The 25,262-nt window shown below is 31.5% G+C and overlaps 1 protein-coding gene across 2 annotated transcripts; it reads right to left on the reverse strand.

Moving 5' to 3' along the window:
- Positions 1-6,591: 6,591 nt before the first annotated feature.
- Positions 6,592-24,293, reverse strand: Plc21C (Phospholipase C at 21C). 2 transcript variants are annotated; one of them, XM_088193986.1, is made up of 21 exons: positions 24,063-24,293; positions 18,490-18,636; positions 15,556-15,693; positions 15,348-15,481; positions 15,094-15,279; positions 14,830-15,027; positions 14,586-14,768; positions 14,264-14,526; positions 14,029-14,201; positions 13,584-13,830; positions 13,365-13,522; positions 13,151-13,293; positions 11,148-11,376; positions 10,901-11,080; positions 10,679-10,832; positions 10,355-10,617; positions 9,998-10,287; positions 9,728-9,926; positions 9,521-9,655; positions 7,607-7,726; positions 6,592-7,537 (listed from the first exon to the last, which is right to left on the reverse strand). In XM_088193986.1, the coding sequence occupies exons 1-21, from the start codon at positions 24,150-24,152 to the stop codon at positions 7,451-7,453; spliced, it is 3,717 nt and encodes a 1,238-aa protein (XP_088050112.1). In that variant the 5' UTR covers positions 24,153-24,293; the 3' UTR covers positions 6,592-7,450. The 2 variants fall into 2 exon arrangements, with proteins under 2 accessions (XP_088050112.1, XP_088050111.1); XM_088193985.1 differs by having other exon boundaries at positions 9,728-9,950.
- Positions 24,294-25,262: the final 969 nt, after the last annotated feature.

Genomic DNA, 25,262 nt, shown 5'->3' on the forward strand with positions numbered 1-25,262 from the left:
ATCTTCAATTCATTACATTGACTTATTACGCCTGGAATCCAAATATTAGAGCTAGTTTCTAATATGCTGCTGACTAGAGCATCATAAAGAGTGCGCAATACTAAAGTATTCTTGAAGTAGCGCGCATTTCTTAATTTTTAATTATCTACTGTGAATCTCTGCAACGTGCCAACTAAATTTCCAACGTTCTTTGAAAGTCACACTTAAATCCTTAGTAAAAGAAGACTTGTCTAGAATATATCCGCCGAGATGGTAGGAATATTTTGCCGGCATCGACGACCTTGAACATGAAATTATGTGACATTTCTTTACACTGAAAAGCAATTGGTTAAGCAAGCCTACTTCCATAAAGAATTGAGACTGCATTTTCTTGAAAATTTTCAAGTCATCTGCATATATTAAAAAAATTAAATGATGCATTACTGTTTCTGTCATTAACGAACATTAGAAACAGAAATTAACAAAAGTTGGATCTTTTAAGTACTCCAGTAGAGGTATCGTTCTGAAAAAGAGTTTTTATACTTGACGAACTGATATCTATCGGTCAAGTAATTTGAGAATAGGTTTATAAGACCTTCAGAAAACCCGAAATTAGATAAGAAAATTACAAGTAATGTATGATTAACTTTATCGAATGCCTTTTCAAAGTCTGTGTACATAACGTTCACTTGTATACCAGAGTCCAGTGATCTTGAAAGAAAGATAGAAAAAACCATAAGATTAGTGACAGTGGATTGAGGTTGACGGAAACCATGTTGCTGCTCGAGAAGCATACACCTGCAATGATTAAAAATATATGTATGCAATACAATTTCAAATAATTTTACAGGTTCTGAAATCAACGCTATTGGACTGTAATTGTCAATATGAGAGTTATTAATATGTATTTGTCTATATTTTTAGAGCTCAAAGCAGCAATATAAATATAAAGAGGGATAAACGATTACATAGTACACTACAAAAGTGAAAATTTAATTCTAGCTTGGAAGACCGCAACTGCGCTAGAGATATTGTGGAACTGAACCAGTGAAAGGAATAAAGAAAATGATAAAACCTTAAAAATCTAAGGCTAATCACATTTAATGTGTGTTATGTTTGTTCTGATTTATTTCTGAAATTTATGGTAAAACTGTTGTTATGACCAAGATGCATAGAGTTAACCAAACGTACATTTGACGCTCGTTCTTATACTATTAGTTGCCGTGTAAACTAGACGCGGACTAATTGTAAAATATGCAGAAAATAAAAAATAAACGAACAGTCATCCAAGTGTTTCACTGGTCCTTCGTCGCCTCAGTAAGATGGCCTTTCTGATATGATTGAGGCCGCATAATTATAAAAAAAGACAGTCCTGTGAGTTTTTGGTTCCAATAACCAGATTCCAGGGATATCAATGGTTTCAAGCCACTCCCTAGACAGTGACGAACAAAAGGTTTAAAGAAACTCTGGCGTCAGGCGAAGAGAAATGTAAGTGCACTGTCTTTTTTATTCTGGTGAGATCTAGCGTCTGGCTTGGTTTAAAACTCTTGATATTCCTGTTGACTGGGGAAGTAGGAGATTTCTCTGAAGCACTCTAAAACGTGTGATAAGGCAGCGATTTTTTTATTTTTATTTTAGAAATGTTTTATCGCGCTTTCATCTCTCTCGAAAAGCAGTTATAGAGAGGTTCCAAAAACCCTTGGAAATCTGTTCAAAATTGTAATCCTAAAAACTGTAACTTGTTTACCGAACAGTCTAAAAATTAGTAATATTAATGTCTCTTTTTAATTATTCTTTGCAATCGAAAACTATACTTACCTTTTTAACTATTATACTTGCTTTTAAGTATCGCATCATCTCAAATTAAAGTTAAAATAATAAAAAAAATCGAATTAGTAATATCAACTTTCAGAAAAGTTATTTATTAACTTGATTAAATGGGTTATTATTAATACATTACGTACATTCACAAACAGTTGCATTACTATGTCCTAAACATATTTTTGTTTAACTACAATACATATATTATATTTATAATATATCGATTTACCAAATACGTTGAACGTAATGGAATTTTATTTTAACGTAATCACAGAATCAAGAATTAAATAGATAATTACACTATTTTATATATTTAAAAATATACATGCCAAAATACATACAGATTTATATCGCAAGCAAAAAAATATATAAATCGCTTGGATGTTGTTTTTTTTTAAATAGATGTTTTAATAATGAATATTGCTTTTTTTTGTGTTTGGTGACAGTGTTGAAATCAACGTATGTATAATGGCAAAATGTATATTATTTTACAACGAGGGGTATTTGTTACATTATACATTTATAGATGATTATTACCATTGTTTGGCAGTTCACCATATAGATACTAGGAAAACATCAGGGTAAGGCCTTTAATTTTTCTAATGATATAACACAACGAAGGTATGTTTTGAATAACTTCAATACACCACAAAAATTTTCACAACATATACGTTATCGATTAGTAAAGAAACATTTTAATGTGGGTAAACTTTCGTAAATATCATATTACTTTTTAACAGGTCAAAGTACATTGTTTATGATATGTAAGTAAATACTTAAAGTTCAACACAAATAAACGAAACAGATTAATTTCATTTGAATTGAATGAATATGTACAAGGTTTAAGATTATGTCCTGACGATGATTATAATAAAAGTTTTATTATAATATATAAAATAGATAATTAACTACACACAACAATGTTTCATATTAGTCTACGTTCAATTTATGGAAAAAAACAACACAATAAACATGAAACCATTTTTTTTAAACCGAGCGGTGTCTTACTATCGCTGACTAGAATTGTCATTTTTCGTTAGTAACAATAAATACACATAACAGCAATTCTAAACAAAAATAAATACACATATAAAGTCTAAGCAGAAATTGTGCGCTATTAACGTCTCTGAATAAACTGTAACATACACAAAGTGCCAAAACTAATACTAAAATGTGCGACTGTCAAATTAATAACTCACAATAGATTTTGTTCTTTAAATAAACCGTCAAATTGTATATCATGTTCGAATCTCAACGTTAACATAAATATATTATTTATAATAAATTAAATAAACATTCCAAAAAATATAAATATTGTATCGTTTAACCGCAATAGATTTATTTATATGTTTAATATATAATTTTGCAAAACAACTCACAACTTATTATTTTGCCAAGCAAAGGATAAGCACCTTATGTATTTTTTTCACAGTTAACACATCTTTTAGACATATAATATGAGTTTAATAATCTTCAATTTAATAAAACAGACACTTAGCATAGATTAAATCATAAAAATATCTTATATATCATTAACTGTAATGGTCAGTTGTTATACAATCGTATATAGTACGCAGGAATTAAAAATATCAGAAGTAATACATATTACAGTATAATATTAATATAACTATATTATATTTTATTTTTTTGGTTATTCAATACATTTATTTTTATAAAATTGAAGAATAAAAATAGTCACGAATATAATAATATAACCGGCTATTTATAATAACAAGTGTTTCAAAATGTATCTCGTACACATTTAACAATATTAACTGCTATGTAAATTTTATAACGCGTCATCATAATACATACATGAAATTTTCAATGGGTATAAAAAAGTTTCATTTGCCGAGTTTGTTAAAAAAAATATTTTCACTTTGTGTGCGTGTTAATAACATTATGATTATTAAGGGTGAATGAAGGACCTTGTGAGCAAATTTACGGCGGATTAAACACTCATTTGAGCATAATGCTCGAATACACAGCATGACAAGAAAATACATTGACTGACAATTTAAAATCTGTTATATATTTTGTACATAGTGTAATTTTTTCATGTATTTTTATATTATATGTTTCAGTATAGTCGTAACATATATATGAAATTATATACATACATATAAGTTAATAAAAATACCAGCATTAACCTTTGGTTTGTATTATAGACAATATATTCAATAAAAATGAATTAAATTACAGTGTACAATAATCTGTTGTTACAAAGATAAGTTAACTTGGGTTAAATGTAAAATTAAATTTGATTTCCAATCTGTGTATATAATAGTTAGTAATTATAGTAAATTATGTATATAACATATTGAATTCTTAAAAATGATTACATTTATTTTCTCAATATGTTTTTATAAATTGGCGAAATTTTTGGTAAAATTTTGATGTTTTTTTTTCACTTTTACTTTGTCAAAATATTAAAAAAACTTTTTATTGAATTTTTTTATTGATTGTGACATATAGAATTCATTTAATGTTTTGTTTTAGCAACTAAATTATAATCAAGTATAAAAAAGTTTTGGAATTAAAATCGCTTTCAATAATATCATAATCTTTGTTAATATAGTGATGTGGAGTAAACTACTGGTATAGTTTTTTGTAATATATTTTTGACGTAATCGTTAAAATATACAAAATTATTTTAAGTAGAAGCTTATTTTTTTTAACTCTAAGAACTAAAGATTTAGCTTTAAATACATTTAATATATACTATGTATCATAACCTACAATGAAAAATCAGTTAAAAACATTTTTGAGATTTTATCGAAGCAAAAGTTTTGTAAAAAACTGAATAGTTATATTATCTTTGTGACAAAAATATGCAAAATTGTTGTACAGTATTATTTGCCAGCCTATTAAAATTGCTCACAGTGATAAATATGTTTCAAATATGATAACAACAAACAATTTATCTTTACACATACACAAATATGGATTACGTGAAAAGTTTGTGTCAAAAAACATCAACACGGCGAAATGCATTTTTATTTTACCTTTACGCGGTAAATAAGAAACGAATATAGTTTAAAAAAATACTTTTGGATCTCCGAAATTTATTTGTATCGTTTTACCCTGAAGTTTAAATTCGCAAGAAATAGTATCCATAAACACTTACTCCATGTCAAAAATCTGAATATTTTTTATATTATAATATATTTATATTTATCGTATATTACACAAGTCAAATCTAAAACACAACATCAATTCGAGGATAAATCGTGTTAAAAAAAATCGTGCATAATTACGATATGACTATTCATAAGGGAAGAAGCCTTTTTTTTATTTAGAATCTATTTCTAATTGCTTTGCGATAGAGCGAATCGATGTATGGTACGTCCGTGTTTTTTTAAATCAATCCATCATGCCAAACAATTTTTAAAATTCGGGGCTCTTTTAGAACCCCGGCTGCCGTGTGAACGATTTATCCGATAGATTAACTGAATCATTTCCGCGTTCAGCTCTAATTAGTATATTATTCAGTCAGTTAGAAAAAGTATATAGAATTATTTTATATATTTATATACGTTCAGAATGTATTCAATATCAGTTACTGTAGGACGGCGCATTGATAAAAGTAACGACACAACCATCGAATCCATTCTGAGATACTTTTAAATGCGCCGACCTGGATTTAAAACATCACATCAATAATGAAAAAACACATTATAGAAATAAGATTCGATTATATTATTTTAAAAATATATATATATATAATTCAATATTACAAAATAAAATAAAGCAATTTACGAATACGGATCTGTTGAACAGATTTGTACTAAAAATCATAAAAACATTGATTAAGAGCCATAAGAATGGGAAGACACAACTATCAAATTAAAGCATAAAGCGTCAAAATATATTTTTATCTATATACAGCTTTGTTAAACGTCAAAATTTTAAAGATAATTAAAAAAATTAAATTATTTTAATAAATATAAAAATAAAATTCTAACACAAACATTTTGAACATTGCACACTAAAAACAAGGAACTCCGTCAACGTGAGACGTTCTTTTAAAGTATTTTAAGTAAAGTAAGCGTCGCCACAACCTAAACTGCACTCTTAAGATATCGTCATGCTAAAAATGCATTAACATAAGAAAAAGTATATCAAGAATTAATCATAAACTAAAGACAATTTGTTGCTTTCTTATCACTCAATATTTACAGAATAATATTGTAAAAAATATAAAGATAAATAAAATCTCCTCAAATTTTCAACTCTCCCTATTACATAAAAATATGTGTCTTTATTATTTTAAAATTAAAAGAAAATACACAAGACAATTTCACTAAGAGATCCTAATGAACAGAATGAGATTATTTAGCTGAGTATTCGTAGGAATGTTAATGAAAAAAATAAATGCGGGATTAAAGTACATTCACATAATAAAAGCTGTATCGCGCAAAATAAAATCTATACACATAAATAATTTCAACAAACCCTCCTCCATCCTACACAATAAACATGAAGCAATACTGATGTCATCTTGTTAGTACCTTCAGATGTAACAAACGTTAAAATAAATGTGCAATAAATAACATCTAAACTGGTAAATGCCACGTTGTACGTTTGGATAATAAAATCATGGCTAATCATGGCAAGATTACAACATCCACATGGCACGTCTCAATTTGTATATATATAATTTAACAAACATAAGAAAAAACATAACATAATCTTTTGACTAGATGTCCCCCACTTTGATATTCACAAATAAATTTGATTGAAATTATTGCACTCTATGGGACTGGAAAATAAAATTGTAATCAAGCTCTCTTTTTTTCTCTCATATAAGCATACAATCGACAATTTTTAAAATCTGTCCGTAAAATTGTATTACAGATTATATATCCTTTGAACTTAGCACCATTACTCTTAAACATCGTCCAACATTAAAACCGAACAGTTTTAGGTCAAGTCAAACCCGAACAACCAGATTTCAAATCCTTAAAAAATGATTGTAATGTCACTTTTCACTTAATTACTTCTTAGCTTACACAACATTATATTATTAATATCAATAAATAACAGTTCCAATTATATCTCAGAAATCACCCCCTCTGGATCGCGTTAACAACAAATAGCGAAATGATAGAAACGAGAAGTAATCCACAATAATGATAAAACAACCGATGGCTCGACTATGCGACAATATAATACTAAATCGGCAACGAAAGTATCACCAAGCTATATTTACACTTCACGCTTTTGCCGCTGAAATTACATCAATTAATTCACAACGAAAACAGTTCGGGGACCACTAAAGGTTGACACGTTTATACAATAAAATGACTAGAGGAAGACATCAAAGAATCGTACAATCAGTCAGAGCCATCGTTTTTTTTTTAAGTGTATTATAATAATATTTTCAAGAGACATTCCTCTTATCAGAATAAGAAGACAAGTATACACAGTTACACCACTTATGACTACAAAACAGCGATAGGTTTTTTTTGTGTTTCCTTCACATCGAGATTACATCATATCCTTACGTTCCACGCAGAAATCACGACCGTCGCCGAATCAAGGAAAATCGAAATCGAATCTTGTCGATCATTTAGATTTGAATGCAAGATCAGCATGTTTATACAATACAATTGGATTCTGGTAAGAGTTCGAGGGATGCTTTCGAATTTTACAGAGACACATTACCTTCAGCCAAAGCTTTATCGACACTTGGAGTATTTACAGAATCGTATTCTTGAGAGAGAGCATTCTTTTCCTAAAATAATCGTTTATTAAAAATATTATATTGATATTAATTAAAGGAATAAAATGTCACTCTATATACCTTTTCTTTTTGAGCTAATAGCTGCAACCGTACCTTCTCATGTTGCTTAAATAAGGCATCTCGTTTATTATCGTATAATTTTGTCAATCTTACACGTTCAGCCACTCCCCGTTCAACAACCTAAAACGATAAAAAAATATTTTTTAGAAAAGGAATACATATATAATTTTAAAAATTAACACTCTACAGCTCTAATACTAAAAAGTAGATGAAAACGAATGCCAATTATCCATAACTTGTGATAGGCCATCCATTTTATTACAAATGGTGAGCAGGAGGTTCAAGGATGTGGCACTCAAAGTTTGCAAAGCTCTACATAAAGTATGGCTTTTAGAAAATTAGGTTAAGCAACACTGAAACTGAAGACCGAGATTTATCACAAATGATTTGCTACTTTTTAATTAATGTGCGAGCTTTACATATATAAAACTCAATGTCGGAATCCTTGGAATAGATTTATTTTGGATTTCTGTATATATTCTGATTCACAATCATTTTATTGTGTTCGTTTCACCCTGTATATTTTATCGTGTGACCTTTTTACCGAGTGGGCGATATTTCATGTGATTAATGAAATCATAACAAACGAGTCGGTGAACACAATCATTCCGGATATTCAGTGAGAATTGAAGCCGCTAAAGCTCTTCAACCGATAAAACTATTTTTCCGTTTTATTAGAGATTAGAATAAATGTGAGGATTTTTATACTTTAAAAATAGAAAAATGAGGAAATATATTTGGATTACGACAATGTGTTAACAAAAATACAAGGACAACTAATAACTCGAACAAATTAAGTGAAAATAGCTCCAAGAATTACTGTACATTTTATATAGAAAAACATAATGTAATTACGGTAAAAAAATAATAAGATAATTAAAATATAAATACATTAAATATAAAATATTTATGAGAATATTGTGGATAATAAAATAAAAAGTCAATGTAAATTTAGAGTAGAATATCGATTCAACCCAAAAGCGTGGTTTAATGATGGTGTTAAAAATGCTTTAAAGAGAAAAGATGAATCATATAATATATTTCAAATGATTAAAGCAAAGCGAGTAGAATATATTCAAAGCATTAAGAATAGTTACGCTATTGAGTATTATCTTATTATTAGTCCTTTTGTCAAAACGCCTTTCTATTGCCTTTTCATAAGTTTGTAAATGTCATTTGAATGATCTTAGCGTTATTAATTGTTTTGATAAATCAATTGACCTGCAATATTCACGTTAAAATTGGGGGGAAAAAATCGGCACATAGGCCATAAAATTAAACTAAATTCAGTTGACGATTTCTTATGGAAAATAATAAACTCGTTAAAAAATAAAAACTAATAAAATAAACATAGCGAAAATCGATTTAGAAAAGTGCGAGATGCTAGCTTGTGCTTCTTCGGCGTCCTATACGTCGACACAAAAGTCGTACAAGATTAAGTACAGCAGTAATCGACCAAATGGCAAATACAAAGGTTGTATAAATTTTATACAACTTTCTGCCAATAGCTGATGAGTCATAATCGTTTTATTGGCTTTGATTCTCACAAAATTTTCAGAATGAATATGTTCATTGACTCATTTTGATAAGATTTTATTATTTACTTTTTATAAAAATATTGACCACACAGTAAAAACATTGCATGGTAAGATTTACATGGTGAAACGGACACAATATATTCCCTGTGAGTGCAAAATGAAGACTCAAAAATAATAAATCTTCCAGTAGTTATAGAATTCCAGCGCATCTGAACTTCTCCAATCATATATTAGATAATTAAAGATGTGTGGAAATATGAAGTACTTTCCGGGGATTGGAACAAGAAAGTAATGTGCCACATTTATAAAACGGGCGATTGGGTTAAAAAATATAAGTGACAATTGCAAAAGAAAAAGAATAATGCTTATAGTTTACCTGAGATGCAACTTCACGTTTAATGCGCACTAGCTCATCTCTATCCTTATGAACTTTTGCTAACGCCTTAACTTCTCCTCGTCTAGCCGATTGCAGCTTTCTCATCACCTCGTCTGTCTCTCTCTCCAACAAAGACTATAAAAAATATAAAACAAATAAGTATAAAAATCCAATACATAATATTCTAAACGAATCAAAGCATCGTACTTTAAGCAATTTGTTCTGATTTTGCTGAGACTGCTTCAGATATTTATCAGCCTGAGCGAATATGGTCTCGTGATATCTTTCACGCAACTCTTGCATCTGAAGAGCATGATCCCTCGACAAGTTTCCGATTTCGGTCGATCCGCCTTCTCCATCCACTGCATTAGGCGCGACAGACATATCAGACGTTACGGTGCTTTCTCTAAAACGCGAGCGAAAAAGAAAACTAATTAAAAATCAATATTTTAACATCCAATTGCATCGTCAACTTACATGTTTTTACTGGAGAGACGTTTCACAAGTTTGTTTGTCATATAGAATTTAGTTCGACGAGCTGCAGAGTCTGATGACGGAAAATCGCATGACTTTTGATGACCGTGCATTGCACGAGCTCTCTCTTTTTCCTGCTTTCTCTTCAAAGATTCGATTTTTTTCTCTAGCTCGGTGCGCTTCTCTCTCACCGATTTACTGCTGAGTATAGTCTCTAAAGATTCCGCTTCTAATTCTTCAGAAGATAACGATTCACCGCAAACTGTGACGCCCAATGATTGATCCAAAGTTGACTGTAAGCATCGTTAAAATATACTTAAATACCACTCTTTAATTTATAAAATGATTATGGATATGTACCTGTACTTCTTGTCCGGCATTCTGATCACTATCACCATCTGTACTTATGATTGAATGATGGACATTTCCAGGAGAACTCGACGGAGCCGACGATTGTTCGGCGGCGATGTTTGGCGACGAAGACGCACCAGCCAACGAAACCGGCGTCGGCTGCTGCAACGAAGCTTGATGTGTGATACCAGCCACACTTGCTCTGTGTCTCGGAGACCAACTCGTGCCTTTCCCTTGCTTCAGAGCTGAAGTAACATCTTTTTTACTAGCAGCTACAAAAAATCAGACAAATTAACAAAGATCTAAAATATAAAACAACTATCTTATTCAAACCTGGCGTGCTGCCCAATTGATCTTCAGGAACTTCCACGTCCATATCGTCCGTCAGAACCGACAGCTGCTGCTCGCGTTTTTCGCGCTCACTTTGATACTTGATAGGATTGGCGAGTGCTTCGGCCAAATCGGACAAACCATCAGGAACGTAATCCTACTCCAAACATATATTGCATCATCCGTATGAAATATGTTATACAAGTTAATAATAACTACACATACCTTGACAACGACCAATAAAAATAGACTAGTCATGAGTAAAGGTTGACTGAGTTCATTTCTAAGATTCACGTGCCGATAACCAGGGCATAATCCAACGACCGGTAAAACACGGTGTCCTATTAATTTACCGCCTTCTTCGTAAGCAGATAATCGTATGGAAGCTAGTTCCGGTAAGACGACCTAAAAATAAACAAAAATAATTTTATTAAGTATATCTTTAATAATAATTTAAATATTATATACATACCTTTTTAAACACAAACGGTTCTTCATCAAACACTGGATTCATACCATTGTTTGATACAATCTTGGTTCTGAACTTTTTACGCACTGTATCGGCCGGTAGACCGTACATGTCCACCTCGACATATGTACCGACTCGACGATCGGTCAGAAACTGACCGGATATCACCGTCACCGATACAGTTCCAGCTATGATTCCATCGACTGTAGATTCAGCGAATGGATCTAATCGTCTATATAGAATATATTAATTTACAATAAATTACTGTTTTTATTTTCAGTTCAGGATAAATCAAAAAGTAAATATAGTACATGTACATCAGTGGCATTGCACGAGTATAATATAAGTTACTGTTAATTATAGGAACAGGTAAAATAAGCACACACAATACATCATATGACAGCGAAAAGTAAACCATTGATTTTACACTCTTCTTGCATCTAAACATATGTATGTGATTGCTTAAGCCATTTAGGTGCGATTTGCCAATATATATCGACATGACAATTAATGCTTCCAAGACTCATATTGGAGGACACTTCCTTCTGGATTCTCACGATTATTATCTAGAGACCGATATCAACTAATCAGAAGTTTTCTACATTTTCAAAATGAGTCAGTACACTGGTGATGATCGTCTCATAAAAATTGGATCAATTATTGACGAGACAAAGGACACCTACATGGCAATTTGTATCGACGAAACTATGCTAAAATTCAAAGGCCGCTTATTCTTGAAGCAATATCTTTTAACAAAACCAAGCACCAAGTAGAAATAAAGCTGTGGTCGCTGTGATTCGGAGACAGGTATTTTATTAAAATTTGTTGTGTACACTGGGAGAGGACTTGCGTATAAAGTTGTGTCTTTCTGTTATCTGGGAGAAAGAAGAAAAGAAAATGCTAACATGTACATGGCAAAATATGGGATGTGTCAGTACAATCTCTACCATAGGTGTCTTCACAAACACAAAGGAATGCTATATCATACTGACAGCATTGTCTAGTGTCCTCTGATTAAGCGAAAACATTTTTAAAAAAAATACAGAAAATAATAATTTGTTTCCACCCCAAAATTCTCACATTTGTCCAAAAGTCGAGGGAGAAGGGCGGAAGCACCTAATCTACTTCAAAAAGCACGTACATAGCTTACATCACACTTTCGCCAGGAACTTCCATCTACACTTCAATGGCTTTGTGATTGAAATAAGTAGCGAATTCAATAAAATATGCTTCAAATAAAAAACTAAATTATAAGCACAAGAGATCAAACATTTAAAAGCATTGATATTGGTATTTTACAGACTGATGACTTAAATATTTGTCGTTTGTGAAAAAAATCATTAAGAGCGGTTGACGCAAATATGCGTCATTTGTAAAACTCTTGATTAAGATGTTAATGAGATTTTTACCTAGCCTCATTCTACTTCTCTAAAAATCATAACCAATTAAATACGCTTTTTAAACCTAAGTAAACGCACCGCCACTGATGCACATAAATATTATTATAAAAAATAGTGTAATCAAAATGCAGAAGCATCTGAACAAGTGTCATTGGCAAAGTCCGATAACATTTATGTAGGATGAGATTTTGTATAACTGGTGTTGCCGTTGTGTAACGTTCGCAAATCCAGATTTAATGACTTTATTTTTATTTTCATGATTTTTAATGTCAGTCTTACAATCTTGCAAACAATAGTACACCGATAATGTTCAAGATAGCGTTGTGCACTTTTGCAATGTTTTCCTGTATTGTGCTACGTTCAGAATGATTTTTGATTCTAACAGTAAATGAATCTGATAAATAGAAATACAACGAAATGCAAAACAAATTTATAATTTTAGCAGCCATTAGCAGCCAAAAGCTGCAGATTATTTTTTAACGACTAATTCACACACTGATAAAATTTTCAGATTGCACCGTATCACAAATACTATATTTCAATTTAGATAAACAAAAGGACTTTACTTTTAAATTAACCCTCATGAATTGTACAATTATTATTTACCTGTCTTTACGTCGCATAAACTCGGGCTTTAACAAATATCCGCTTCTCAGGTTGTATTCGAAGATGCCTAAGTTCAGTTGCATTGCAAGATCTAAAGTTTGATAATTCAAAGCGACCAACTGACAACCAGCATTCCAAAATACCTACAATATTATAAAACATCATTTAAAAAACATCATATTTATCAATTTGAAATTAATTTAATAATACACACTTGAGGCATAAAGTTTGAACTGTCGAATCTTGTACCAGCTGGATACACGCGAGATAGCTGAAACTTGTTATAATTAACAAACTCGATAGGTCTTTCTTTCAACAGAGTCGTTGCCTGCTTTTCGTCAAACGAAGACATTTCGTAGAAGCGATTTTTTTCTAAAATAAGATGGTTACGATTAATTTATAACTCGCCACATATAAACGAGTCGATGCATACTTTCAGAATTTTCAAAACTGCTGAAGTGAACCGGTTGCACGTAATTAACTAGAGCCGATATTTCAGCGCCGGCTTCAGTTTCTTTGGCTTGTGCTGCTTTATCACCGGGCAGTACTCCAGGAGCAACCGGGTCCACATCTGCAATGATGCCTAATACGGATCCTGTCGTCGTGTTTGCTCCTTCGTCTTCGGACGAACTGTCGGTCTCTGATGATGCCGAGCTGTCTTTTGAACCTTGGCGTGCAAGCTATAAAACAAAAAATATAAATACATCTGAAGAATCTTCTTCGGGTATATATGGACAATCTAGCTTCCATATCTAATAGAGCGTGCGATTATGGATTGCAATCTATTCTATACCAAAAATGGTGTTGTGAGTTAATCTAACTAGTATTTCTAGTATTTTTCCGTCGTTAAATATTTAAATATTAAAAAGCTATAATACCTGATGAGAATGATGAGTCGTTCCTATGTCTCCGTTTCCTTGATGCGTTGGAGGAACTCCACTTTCATCAGGTACAACACTGACAGCTTTTTTATGATGGTGATGGTGGTGCTTCTTCTTGTTTTTGATGATAATTTTTCTACGTAACAGCGACGGAGAAGGCATTATGCCACCTTGAATTAAATAATACATTGTTACGTACAATATTTAAATTAAAAAATTGATTCGATCATACCTGGTTCGAGTGGATAAGAATCTAATGGTTTATCAAGTAGCATATCTCCGAATATATCTCTGCAATAATTAGCTATCTTGGCTTGCTGTCGAGGATTACAGTGATTCTCGAAACTGAGTACGACGGGAAAGTCAGATGTTTTAAACGCGCTCTCTGCTATAGCTTCCAGAACATCTTTAGCACTGATCTCCTGCACAAACGTGTAACCGTGAACAATCACGGGCTCTTCAGTTCTTCCGTTCCAAAAGTCCAACTCGACACATCTATTTACAAACATCGGTTTTAATTTCATACTGTACCGATATAATTTTATGAAACTCACCTGCAACCTGCGAGTAAGCTTTGTCGGTAAATTTCAACGCTTGACTTTCCAGTGAGTTGATGTCCCGTAAGATATGTATTATGAGAAGAATTTATAAAGTAGTGAGTTAAGGGCTGTTCCATATCATCGCAAAGTTCCAACTTGCTATTTGCTATAATAGGATTGTCATCTGACATCAAATATCTAGGAAGAGATAAAATAAATTGAAATATAATACATACATCATTTATTTAAAACCACATACCTTAAGAATCCATCGAAGCTTAATTGTCCCTTTTGTGCGTTGAACTTATTAGGTTCGTGCTGATGAATGAGATCTTTTGCTCTAGCCGTATTCGCGTACGGATGTAGAATTTCATTCAATCGAGGATCGCGCTGTGTGCGATTCAAGAATTCGACCAGTTGAGAAGTTGACATGAGACGGCGCTTAGAAGTTCCAACTCTATTCAAACAACACTGTTAGAATAATATAGTTTTTAAAAGAATTATTAAAAAAAAAACTACTAACAGTTCTTCAAAGACTTTCTCAACTTCTGATCTCTGTGTGAGATTTTTATAAAACGTGAAAAAGTCTTCAAACTGAAACTTTGAAGGGCTAATTGTGTCGTTTTTTCCTGATGGAAGACCTGACGCGTCCAAGGCCTTTTCCACCCTCTTTCTATCGTCTTTGTTTTGTGCGAACAGTCGTACAATACTAAAAATTGGCTTACACTTAATATCTTAACGGTTCATCGATAAAATAAATAAATTAAATAGACATACTTTTTGCTTGGAACCTTTCCAGATTTATCGACGACCAAAGACAGTTTTGTGTGCACTTTCTGTAGGAACATAATCGTCGGACTATTTATTAAGCTGTGATTGTACGCCAAACGAAATATTTCATCAGTCCATTGCTAAAATAATGCATATTTTAATTATTCATAAATTACTCGCATTAAAACGTAAACCGTGTTGATATAAAAATAACCTGTGCGATTTCTTTTTTTGTGCAACAAAAATTCACAAATGTTAGGTTTACAAAATCAGCTCCGTAACATATTGTGACAGTCTTTTCTTCCAAGGTGTCTTGAGATCCCATAGTGACGATTTGACGCAGTTTTGGATCCTGAATTTAACAAAAACTAATTAAAAATCATATCTTATTTTGTTGTAGTTTAATTTAATATGAAACAATTAGAATTGATAATAATAATCAAAGTCGGCTAAAGTTTGAGTTATAAATAATTAACTAATGAACCTCGTAAAACCAATCATGAAAATATAAACAAATTTATTGCGCCGCTCGCTAAATGAGATAACAACGTTTCTTAGAACTACACTAATAACTGCTTTCTATGAAGGATAAAAAAAACTGATTTATCAAAAGAGATTTCAGTGATTCATAATTTGTAACTATGTAAAAAAGTTAACCACTATAATAGAACATTTTTGAATCGAGATAAACTTGTGCGCAGCATTACAGGGATGTCATTTCAGCTTTTTACAGGATGAGGGGGGGGGGGGAAATTGGCCAGTTAGTGGTTGTGTTTCTAATATTTCGATTTCATTAACATTCATGGTGTTTTATTATATGACATGCATTTTTTTGACCAAATTCAAGGAGGGGCAATTGCTCTTATCCACCCCCCCCCCTCTTCAAATGACGTCCTCCCGTCAAATGATTAGAATTCACGTATGGGAATAAAATGAAGCATATCCAAACCGAACGCTCAGTAACGAACGTTTTCATTGCGAAGGCGATGTCACAATTTTATTGCTTTTGACGTGGATTTTTGACTTCTGAGAAACGATAATTGTTTTTGCGCCCTCCTATTGACCAAAATTCGGTTTGAATATACTTTGACCAATAATCTCATAGAAGTTTTTGTAATATCGATAAAGATAGCTATCGTAATTTTAAAACTTAGTTTAATATCAAAATAGAGACAAACTATGGAACAATATGCGAGATGCGACGTCTTTCTGTACATCTTCTGTTTATTTTCCGCTGAGTTTAATTTGTATTTTGGACTTTACCTAGTGAAAGTTCTAAAGCTATAATTCATTTTAGAACTTTCATGCCAAGAATACTTAAAGCCGTGTTATCTAATAATAGTTGATTTTTTGGTGAAAAAGTGAATAATTAAAAATTAAAAGCAAAAACTTTTTTACACACTTTTATATAAAGAAATCTATCTAATTCTTGATGCATTTGCCGGAATTTTTTTTTAATAGTTATATAATTTTTACAAGTAGATAGTATGATAAAAAAAATTTAGCAGGCAGTTTTACTGGAATTTAGATATATTGTACATACAAATTTGTGCCTTCTTTGTGATTGATTAAAACATAAGTGTTGTCACTGTAACTGAAGTTTTGATGTCAGTTTTTGATGTAACTATTTTTTTTAATTTTGATGTAAGTTTCTGTGTGTGCGTCAAAAAGTCAGTGAGGAACATGTTATCAATTTATTGCATTATACAGTGGTACCTCAGTTTTCGTCGATATACCGTCCGAAACCGACGAAAACGGAGGCAATTATTTGTAGTAATATATGTATTAACACTCGCAATCAACAAAAAAAAGCACAAAAACTCTAACACTGGCAAGCTAATGCCGACGAAATCTGAGGCAATCGACGAAAACCGAGACAAATTTTTAACCGAAAAAATCGACGATAACCGAAATCAACGAAAACCGAGGTACCACTGTATATATAATCAAATATGGAAGTATTTACTCTTAAGTTATATGGTAGCAGTTGGAGTAGGAATCATGTTTTAAGTGCAAGAATCGCAATTCTAGCACTAATTAAAACGACTCATGAATTCATGTTAAAGAAAAGAATATTATATCATATATAGTAATGAATATTGCTATAAAAGCATTGCAAATTATGAAATCCAATTGTATTTGTAGTAAATTTGAAAAAAGAAGCCTAACACCGCTGCATGTCTATGATAACATGGCAAAAGGGGTGGCTGTCGAAATTAAAGTCAATGACCTACTAAATATTAAGAATATGCTTTAAATAAATCATGTAAAAAAAAACCTTGATCCTCGATGCCCCACAATTTTAACCAAAGCTGCTTATGTAATAACAACTTCAACAATAAGACACAAATATACATACGAATACAGTGCATTAACCTTATAAAAAATATATTTTTTTACTTATTATACAATACATCATATCATTATCACAAAAAGTACAACATGCATGTCATAATAAGAGTGAAAAATATCCATCAATTAAAAATTCAATACGGATATAGCGTGTAGATAAGAAGCCCTATTAAATCAGCTATACCCCTTATCACCAACTTTGAAACACTCCACATGTAAACAAAACCAACGATACGCACTCGTATCGCATAATTGATTTATCAGTCTATGTTTTCCATATTATTATACCGGCGTAAATATTCCACTTCAGTTCACGAGTACAACGTTATTCAAAGCGAACTTCCTTTAAATTTCATATTCCTAGTGACTTTGAGATCAAATAAGTTTTAATTATAGATCTCTGGGCCATGTACGACAATGAGCCAAGCACAATGAGAATATTGTGTGAATGGCTACGTCCGCTAGGAAGCTCTTTATGAGTTAAATTATACAAAACTATGAGTTATGCATAATAAATACATACAGAAAATTGTCGTTATGTATTATGGTTATAGCAGCTATCGGTTGGTTATTGTTGGCAAATCTGCGATTCAATTTATATATGGCATAGATTCGCGTCTTTACATAAACAAGTTCTAGATAAACACACAAGAAGCATATGGTCTCGAGCCGTTTTCGCAATATACATTATCCCGTCTTGATCAGTAATGCAAAAAAAACTGATTATTTTATAAAGATATATACACAATGGTTCAAATAATGTCTGCATTCATTCTTCAATATAAGCGATAGTTACCTTCGGTATTTTGGCATAAGGGCCCGTCCTGGCATCTCTGATGGTGGCAATGTCTAACAGGTCGACTTCATGATTTTGATCCACCCAATGCAGGAAGAATCCATTGGGATCAATTCTCAGAGTAACAGGGGTACCGGCGCCAGAATCCTACAGAAAAAAAACAAGAATTTGATTATACTTGGGAAATTAAACAGTAAATCATGTCATTGAAGGTTCTAAGAAAAATATTAAAATAATTATTATAATAGATAAATATTACATTAACAGTATTTAAATAAGTATAATGACAAATAAATTGGGTTTTAATTGAGTAATTATGGTTTAACCATAAATATTTATTTATCAGTTAAGATATAATATTAATCAGTTTTATTTTGTCGGGTAAATTATCCCAATTACACATAACAATAGTTCGAATTTATAAATATGATGTAATCTTTGTTATATAATTTTATTTTAATAATTATAGGAGCACAATAGACAGCTAAAAAATAAGGAGTAATGTAAAAGTCGATTAAATTTTTTTTTTGAATAAACAGATTGACAGATAAAGAAGAAAGTTCTAGTAATATATTTGAGTTCTTAAACTCCTTGAATCTAGTAGATTACTACAGCACAAACCAATGCAACAACAATAAAGGATAGTAGTTCTATAATGCTGCTGAGAAACTTAGACCCAGCAAAACTGTGCAATGCGACGCTGTCAATTGTTAAGACATACTTATTCCCAGGAACACATCGATTTCTATCATTTTTATTTTTGCTACATGTGGCTTTATTTTCAAATGACAATAAATAAATTACAAAGATAGTTGCTCAAAGTAGCAAAAATTGACTTGAGAGATGTATGTATATTTCATGGTCAATTTTATATCACAATGTCACGATAAGAGCATTCAAACTATCGAAAATAATTCAATAAAAAACATCGTTATAAGATTTGATTTAACTAAGAACAAAATTTGTATAAAGCTTGTACCTACATTTATGTGTATAAGAATTAAAAAATACTAAATTATAACACATTCTCAACTGTAAGTGTCCAGATGAGAACAGATACTATCTGATAGTTGGATAAAAAAATATAATAGTTCCATTCCTGCAAGTAAATAAAAAAAGTGTGGCACCCAAAAACGGAGATCTTCAAAGAATCTGAGTTTTGTAAAATATTTATCAGCATATTGAAGTAGTGCTTTCTCGAGTATACGTGATGACGTGAATCAATGGATCCGTATCCTAGTTCATTATACAGAAATATAATTAGATAACTTTATATTCCTTCATATATTTGAGACTTTTTTAACTTTCTTTATAATAATAAGTAACTTGCATTATCTGGCAACCACACAAAGATGCATGTTCGAGAATACCGCACAGTAAATGATTATATAAAGAACATGGTGCCTCAAGTTACTTAATTTAAAAGATAAAGCATATTACTAGCACAGTTTTTAAATCTGAACGCAAGAAGTGTTTTTTTTGCAATTATTTTCAATGATAAATTAAACAATGAAATGCAAATATTTTCTATGATAAAATAAAAGTTTTGCATTTTACTGCAATTTATCACTACTTCGATCTTTTGAGACTCAATAGATTAAAATGACACAAAGCTCTTTTGATGCTATCAATTAATGAAAGGATTTCGAATTTAATATGTAACTAGAATTGTCCGAATTCAGTAATGGTTTTGGTTGTCACACAGTATGCATAATACATTTCTGAAATAGAATGGCATACACGCAGTTATAAATAAAAGCATTTAGTATACAGAGGGTGAACGTTTGTCCCGGATTTATAAGGTCAATCCTAGATTACATTAAATTGACTTGCATAGGCAAATATCTCGTATTTTAATAACTCGAAATATGTAAATAGCAACCTAAATGAAATATGTAAATGTAAAATAAATAGTATTTTTAAGGTTTTAAAATAAAATAAATATTTTAATCCAAAATTATGTATTAGATATATTATACTAATATATTACATATTAATAGTCAACATATTAATAAAACAACAAGGATTTCAAGTTATTAATTAACACAAGATACAAAATTGGAATTTATTGTGCTAATTTTTTAATGTGTGAAGTTTGAAGTAAAATTACAATATAATGGTTCAGACACGAATTATTTTATTTTTTACTGAGGTCATCAAGATTATAGATAGATACGAATTAAATTAAAAAAATACAATTTAAATTAGATTTAAAAAATATTTTTATAATAAATATTTGAAGTATAATAATTTTATGTGATCGGTTGCAATATTTAGGTGAAAATGTATAAATATCTAAATCTGATATCTGAATCTAAAACATAAACCAAAATTAGGAATACCACAAAAAATCGATAACGACCTGTTAAACTCACTGGTAGAATCAGATCTGCGCAAAACCATCAAAGTATTATCAGAAGAAATCAGTTGTTCCTGGTTGACAGTAAAAGATCATTTGAAAAGGCTTGACAAAAATAGGCAAGGAGTTTGTGTTCAATACTGTATCACCGTCGGCCATGGATCAACGTATGACAATTTGTTTTTCGCTGCTAAGTAAGTATGAAACTGATCCATTTTTGAAACGAATTGTTACTAGAGACGAAAAATGATCCTTTATAGCAATACACATAAAAAACAATGGCTTTATCCAGGCCAAAAGTCAGTTTCAACACCACGACCATCTTTGACTTTGGTTTTTTTATGTCTGGTGAGATATTTCGAGTGTTATTCAAAATTAAATTTCAATTCTATGATAATAACAGAAAACATATAGATCAATATGATAAGAAAAAACATCTAATTTCTTTTTTAAGTCAAACCTGCAAAAATTTTACAAAAAAAGCATCGAAAAATTATTAAAAATCTCTTTCAAAAAAATTCGTGTACTTTTTTTTCCCTGTAAAAAAACGATATTTCTTTTCGCTTTACCAAATATATCTTATATGTGGTCATTTGGAATTCAGATATCCGATAACGACAAAAGTAATTGTTTAACAATATATTCGGCTCATGAGACAATATCAATTTTAGATCATAAACAAATAAAGATGATTGGCGTGGTTTACTTTTGGTTGCGGTAATGAACGATAATGGCTTTTAAAAGCTTGGCTATTTTGAGCTTAGTCGCTTTTTAAACTCTTGCGAGTTATTGTGTTTAGTTTCATAAATAGATCACAGCTTTTTAAAATGCAATTATATTGGAACCCTCACAATTAAATAGTTAGGTTATCATCATAGCCCTACAGCAACTCTATTCTGGGCCACTCAGTTTCAGTCGCTGATGTAGAGCATTCAGAGATTTTTTTGTATTCCATCCAAACACAGTCGTTGCCTAACTGCGCTCCTCTTATTTCCATGCGAGACAAACCTCATGAGACAATGTATTTTAATATACTTGACGATGTCAGACTCCTGATACAACTCATACAGTTTAATGTTGTACCGAATATGACGAAAATAGTATAAAGCCTGCAGCGTTTGAGTCGCTGTTTCTGTTGTAAAGAGGTGTTTTTTAAACAAAGAAACACCTGTTGGCTGAAATTAATCTCTTGCCAATCTCCGCGTTGACATAATAGTTTATACAAATATTGTCTTTTTTTATTGACCGAAATATTTATTGTTTTCCTTAAATTGCTTGGAATTCATAACTCTTCCACTGCTTTGTCAACCCTATCGATGCAGACATTGTCAACGCATTAAACCATTTTTTGTAACCGACATATAATGTTTTTCTTGAAGTTTTAACAAAGAAACTGTAGAAGAATTATTACTGCTGAAGCGTTTTAAAAAATGTAATTTTAAAGAAAGCAAAATTGGCAAGATACCTAAATGTTTAACCATGTATAAATATTATGCTTCACATTTTGGGTGTGGCTAAAATAGTAAAATCATCCAGTGTTCAAAAATTTACGAACGACATTTGGTCAAGTATATAAAAAAAATAGCAGATAGAGCATATTTCAGATTTTTCTGGAATAATATAGAATTTCAAAAGTGCGAAAAGTTGGATTTTGTCTTTTTCATAATTTGCAATTTTGAGACCTGAAATATACGTATATACTTGGGAGTGAGTTAATTTTACGTATTTTTCCATTATTATTTCTTCATTATAATTTTATATTGCATTTATAGTAAATCATAGAAAAAATCAGTGATTCTCGATGTTTTGCTTTGAATTATTTTACTACTTTTTTGTATTAGTATGTTTTAAGTATTTTTTAATATCATTTCAGAGGCTCTCAATATTTTTATTAAATTGATATAAAATATTTTTTGTTATGTTCGTTTATTTTGTACTTCAATTATTGGCATTTTTTCCTATAAAAATTGTTTACATTAAATCAAATTAAAAAAATATTATACAATAAATATAATGTTTTGTATTTCTTCAGTTATTTATGTAAATATACAATAGGATCTGGGGTACCTCAAAACAGTGAAAGATTGACCAATGTACATGTACGCGATATTGCTCAAAGGGTTAAATAGAAAATATTTGCTGATTATGAACTTCAAATTCAAATATATATATTTTCTCAGTTAGTTATTAAATTAATCAATTGAAATAAGCATCATTAGAATTGACACATTTTTTCCAATTAAATACAAGTTTATTTATTTATGGAATTATTAAAAATAGTTAAATGAATATGATGGATGAGGCAATATTTAATAGCTTATCTCGTGCGGGGTGGCACATTATCATCCTAGAAAATTGGACCTTTTCAATTAATCTGTGGGGAAACCAAATGTTGCAGTTCTTGGTACATTTTTAAATTTTTAGACAACACTTAAGTTAAAAAATAGTAGTGGATTACACTGAGTGCAGACTAACATATTTTTTTTTAATTTTTATCGCGCCGTTGTGTAGACTGCTTTCTGTTGTCGTAAACGATCCACTTTTAGTTATATGTTACAAAATAATTGAAAACAGATTTTTTTGTTGCAAAAAGTGCAGAAAAAATTTTGTAATGGCGATTTTTATTAATTTCGTGCGGCACCCATTTTTCAAGCTTCTTGTTTTTTAGCTGTTTTAAATAGTCCTAAACTATCGTGTGACTAACACAAGCTTTAAATTGTTGAGTGTGGTTCTAATTCAAGTAATGCCTACAGTTGTTCATTATCAACTAGAGATGAACGCCCACAACCTTCTTATTATTTAGTTTATTTCTGCTGCTTTACCACTTGTTATGAACTCATACGAAAAAGACAATTTTTCGTCTCTAATTCAATAGTCGAATTTGAAGCAAAACCGATTATTTCATTAGTAAAGTACAGACAAAAGAACGCATTTTAAAAAAATATTAACGCTAACACGACAAATTTATATTTTCATTGAAAAAAAAATAAAATATATTTTCCTTTATAATAGGCGAGTATCTAGCATGGTAGTTAAATCTAACCAGCTGGAAGTACTCGATAAAATAGTGTTTTAAAAATGATGATTATAAAAAGTGTCAGGATGCAGAGTGAAAGCGGTTGCGCAATATCGGTCCTAGATTAGAATAGAATAGACAATGTTTAGCGGTAGTATGCGATCGTATGTATAATAGTATGTAGTGGCAATGGCTGACCTCGTCCCACTTGATGAACTTCTCGCCGCTCTGTAGGGGCGGCGGCGGGGAGCGCGCCCCTGCGCCCCCAACCCCCGCACCCCCCGACATGGTAGTCGCTCAGCGACCGGCGACCATGGCCGAAACGCCCTCGCTCGCTCCGCAGCAGCTCGAAAACAGCCGAAAGCCGAACGCCGAGCGACCGCGCCGCGCACAGCGCACACCCCGCGCGCCCGCACACCGACAAACACTGTCACTTCTTATCAATATTTCCGCCGTACCCCCGACTGCGTACCGTGCGCGGCGCCACTGTTGCGCCCGTCTCCGAAACGCGCGCTCAACAATAAATCGATAATGTTGACGACTTATAAATTAATATATTGGCAGTCGTCTCGCGTTACCGGCAACATAAACAATATTGCTACCTCAGAATACATTCCAAAGCGAACGCAGCCTAAAACCGCACGCGTTCTTCCTCATTTATTCTCGACAAGCATTTTCAAGTCCAGATGGAGTATCAGGTTGCGCCATAAGTTTACGTTTTTAAGGTGCGGTTTAAATAAGATAAAAATTAAAACACGTAATAATCTTTTTCTACAATTATTCTTCACATTTAAATCATTTTTTTTTGTACCTAATACGAAAAATAATGTATTTTTGGAAGCAATAAACTCTTTGTTGCTTTTGTAAAAAAAATTTTATCTAAAAACTGTTGTTGAGCAAAATTTATGATAATCGTTTAGAGCAATGTTGAAGAATACGGTGGGTGAGAAAGTAGTTCCCAAGAACATTCATTGATTCTTGGATACATGAGTGCGAATGATGTTTTGGTGTAAAAATAGCCCTCTTTAACCCTTTCATTGAGGGTGGCTTCTATATAAGTTGTCAATACTATCGCCAGCATTCATTGGGCACCTATAGGTGCCATAAGCTTTTGAGCCTAATAATATGGATATTCAGTTTAATTTAAGGGTGTAAATCAGGTAAATTTATTGAACTATAATATTTTTAAAAAATATGGCATAAATAGGTGCCCCCGCACATATAAACAAATTTTGAAATGGCGCGCAAAAATATCAGCTGCGGTAAAAATGTTAATTAACAAGGGAAGGTCTTCTTTATGGTCTGAGTCGCTTTTAAACGAATTAGATGAGCACACTATCTGTCCAATCACTCATAATGAATTATGCCGTTCATATCTAGGTACATCATTTTACCTCT

The sequence above is a fragment of the Plectrocnemia conspersa genome, unplaced genomic scaffold (assembly GCF_051122295.1).
Source record: "Plectrocnemia conspersa isolate PC_06_02 unplaced genomic scaffold, ASM5112229v1 ptg000010l, whole genome shotgun sequence".
NCBI lineage: Eukaryota > Metazoa > Arthropoda > Insecta > Trichoptera > Polycentropodidae > Plectrocnemia > Plectrocnemia conspersa.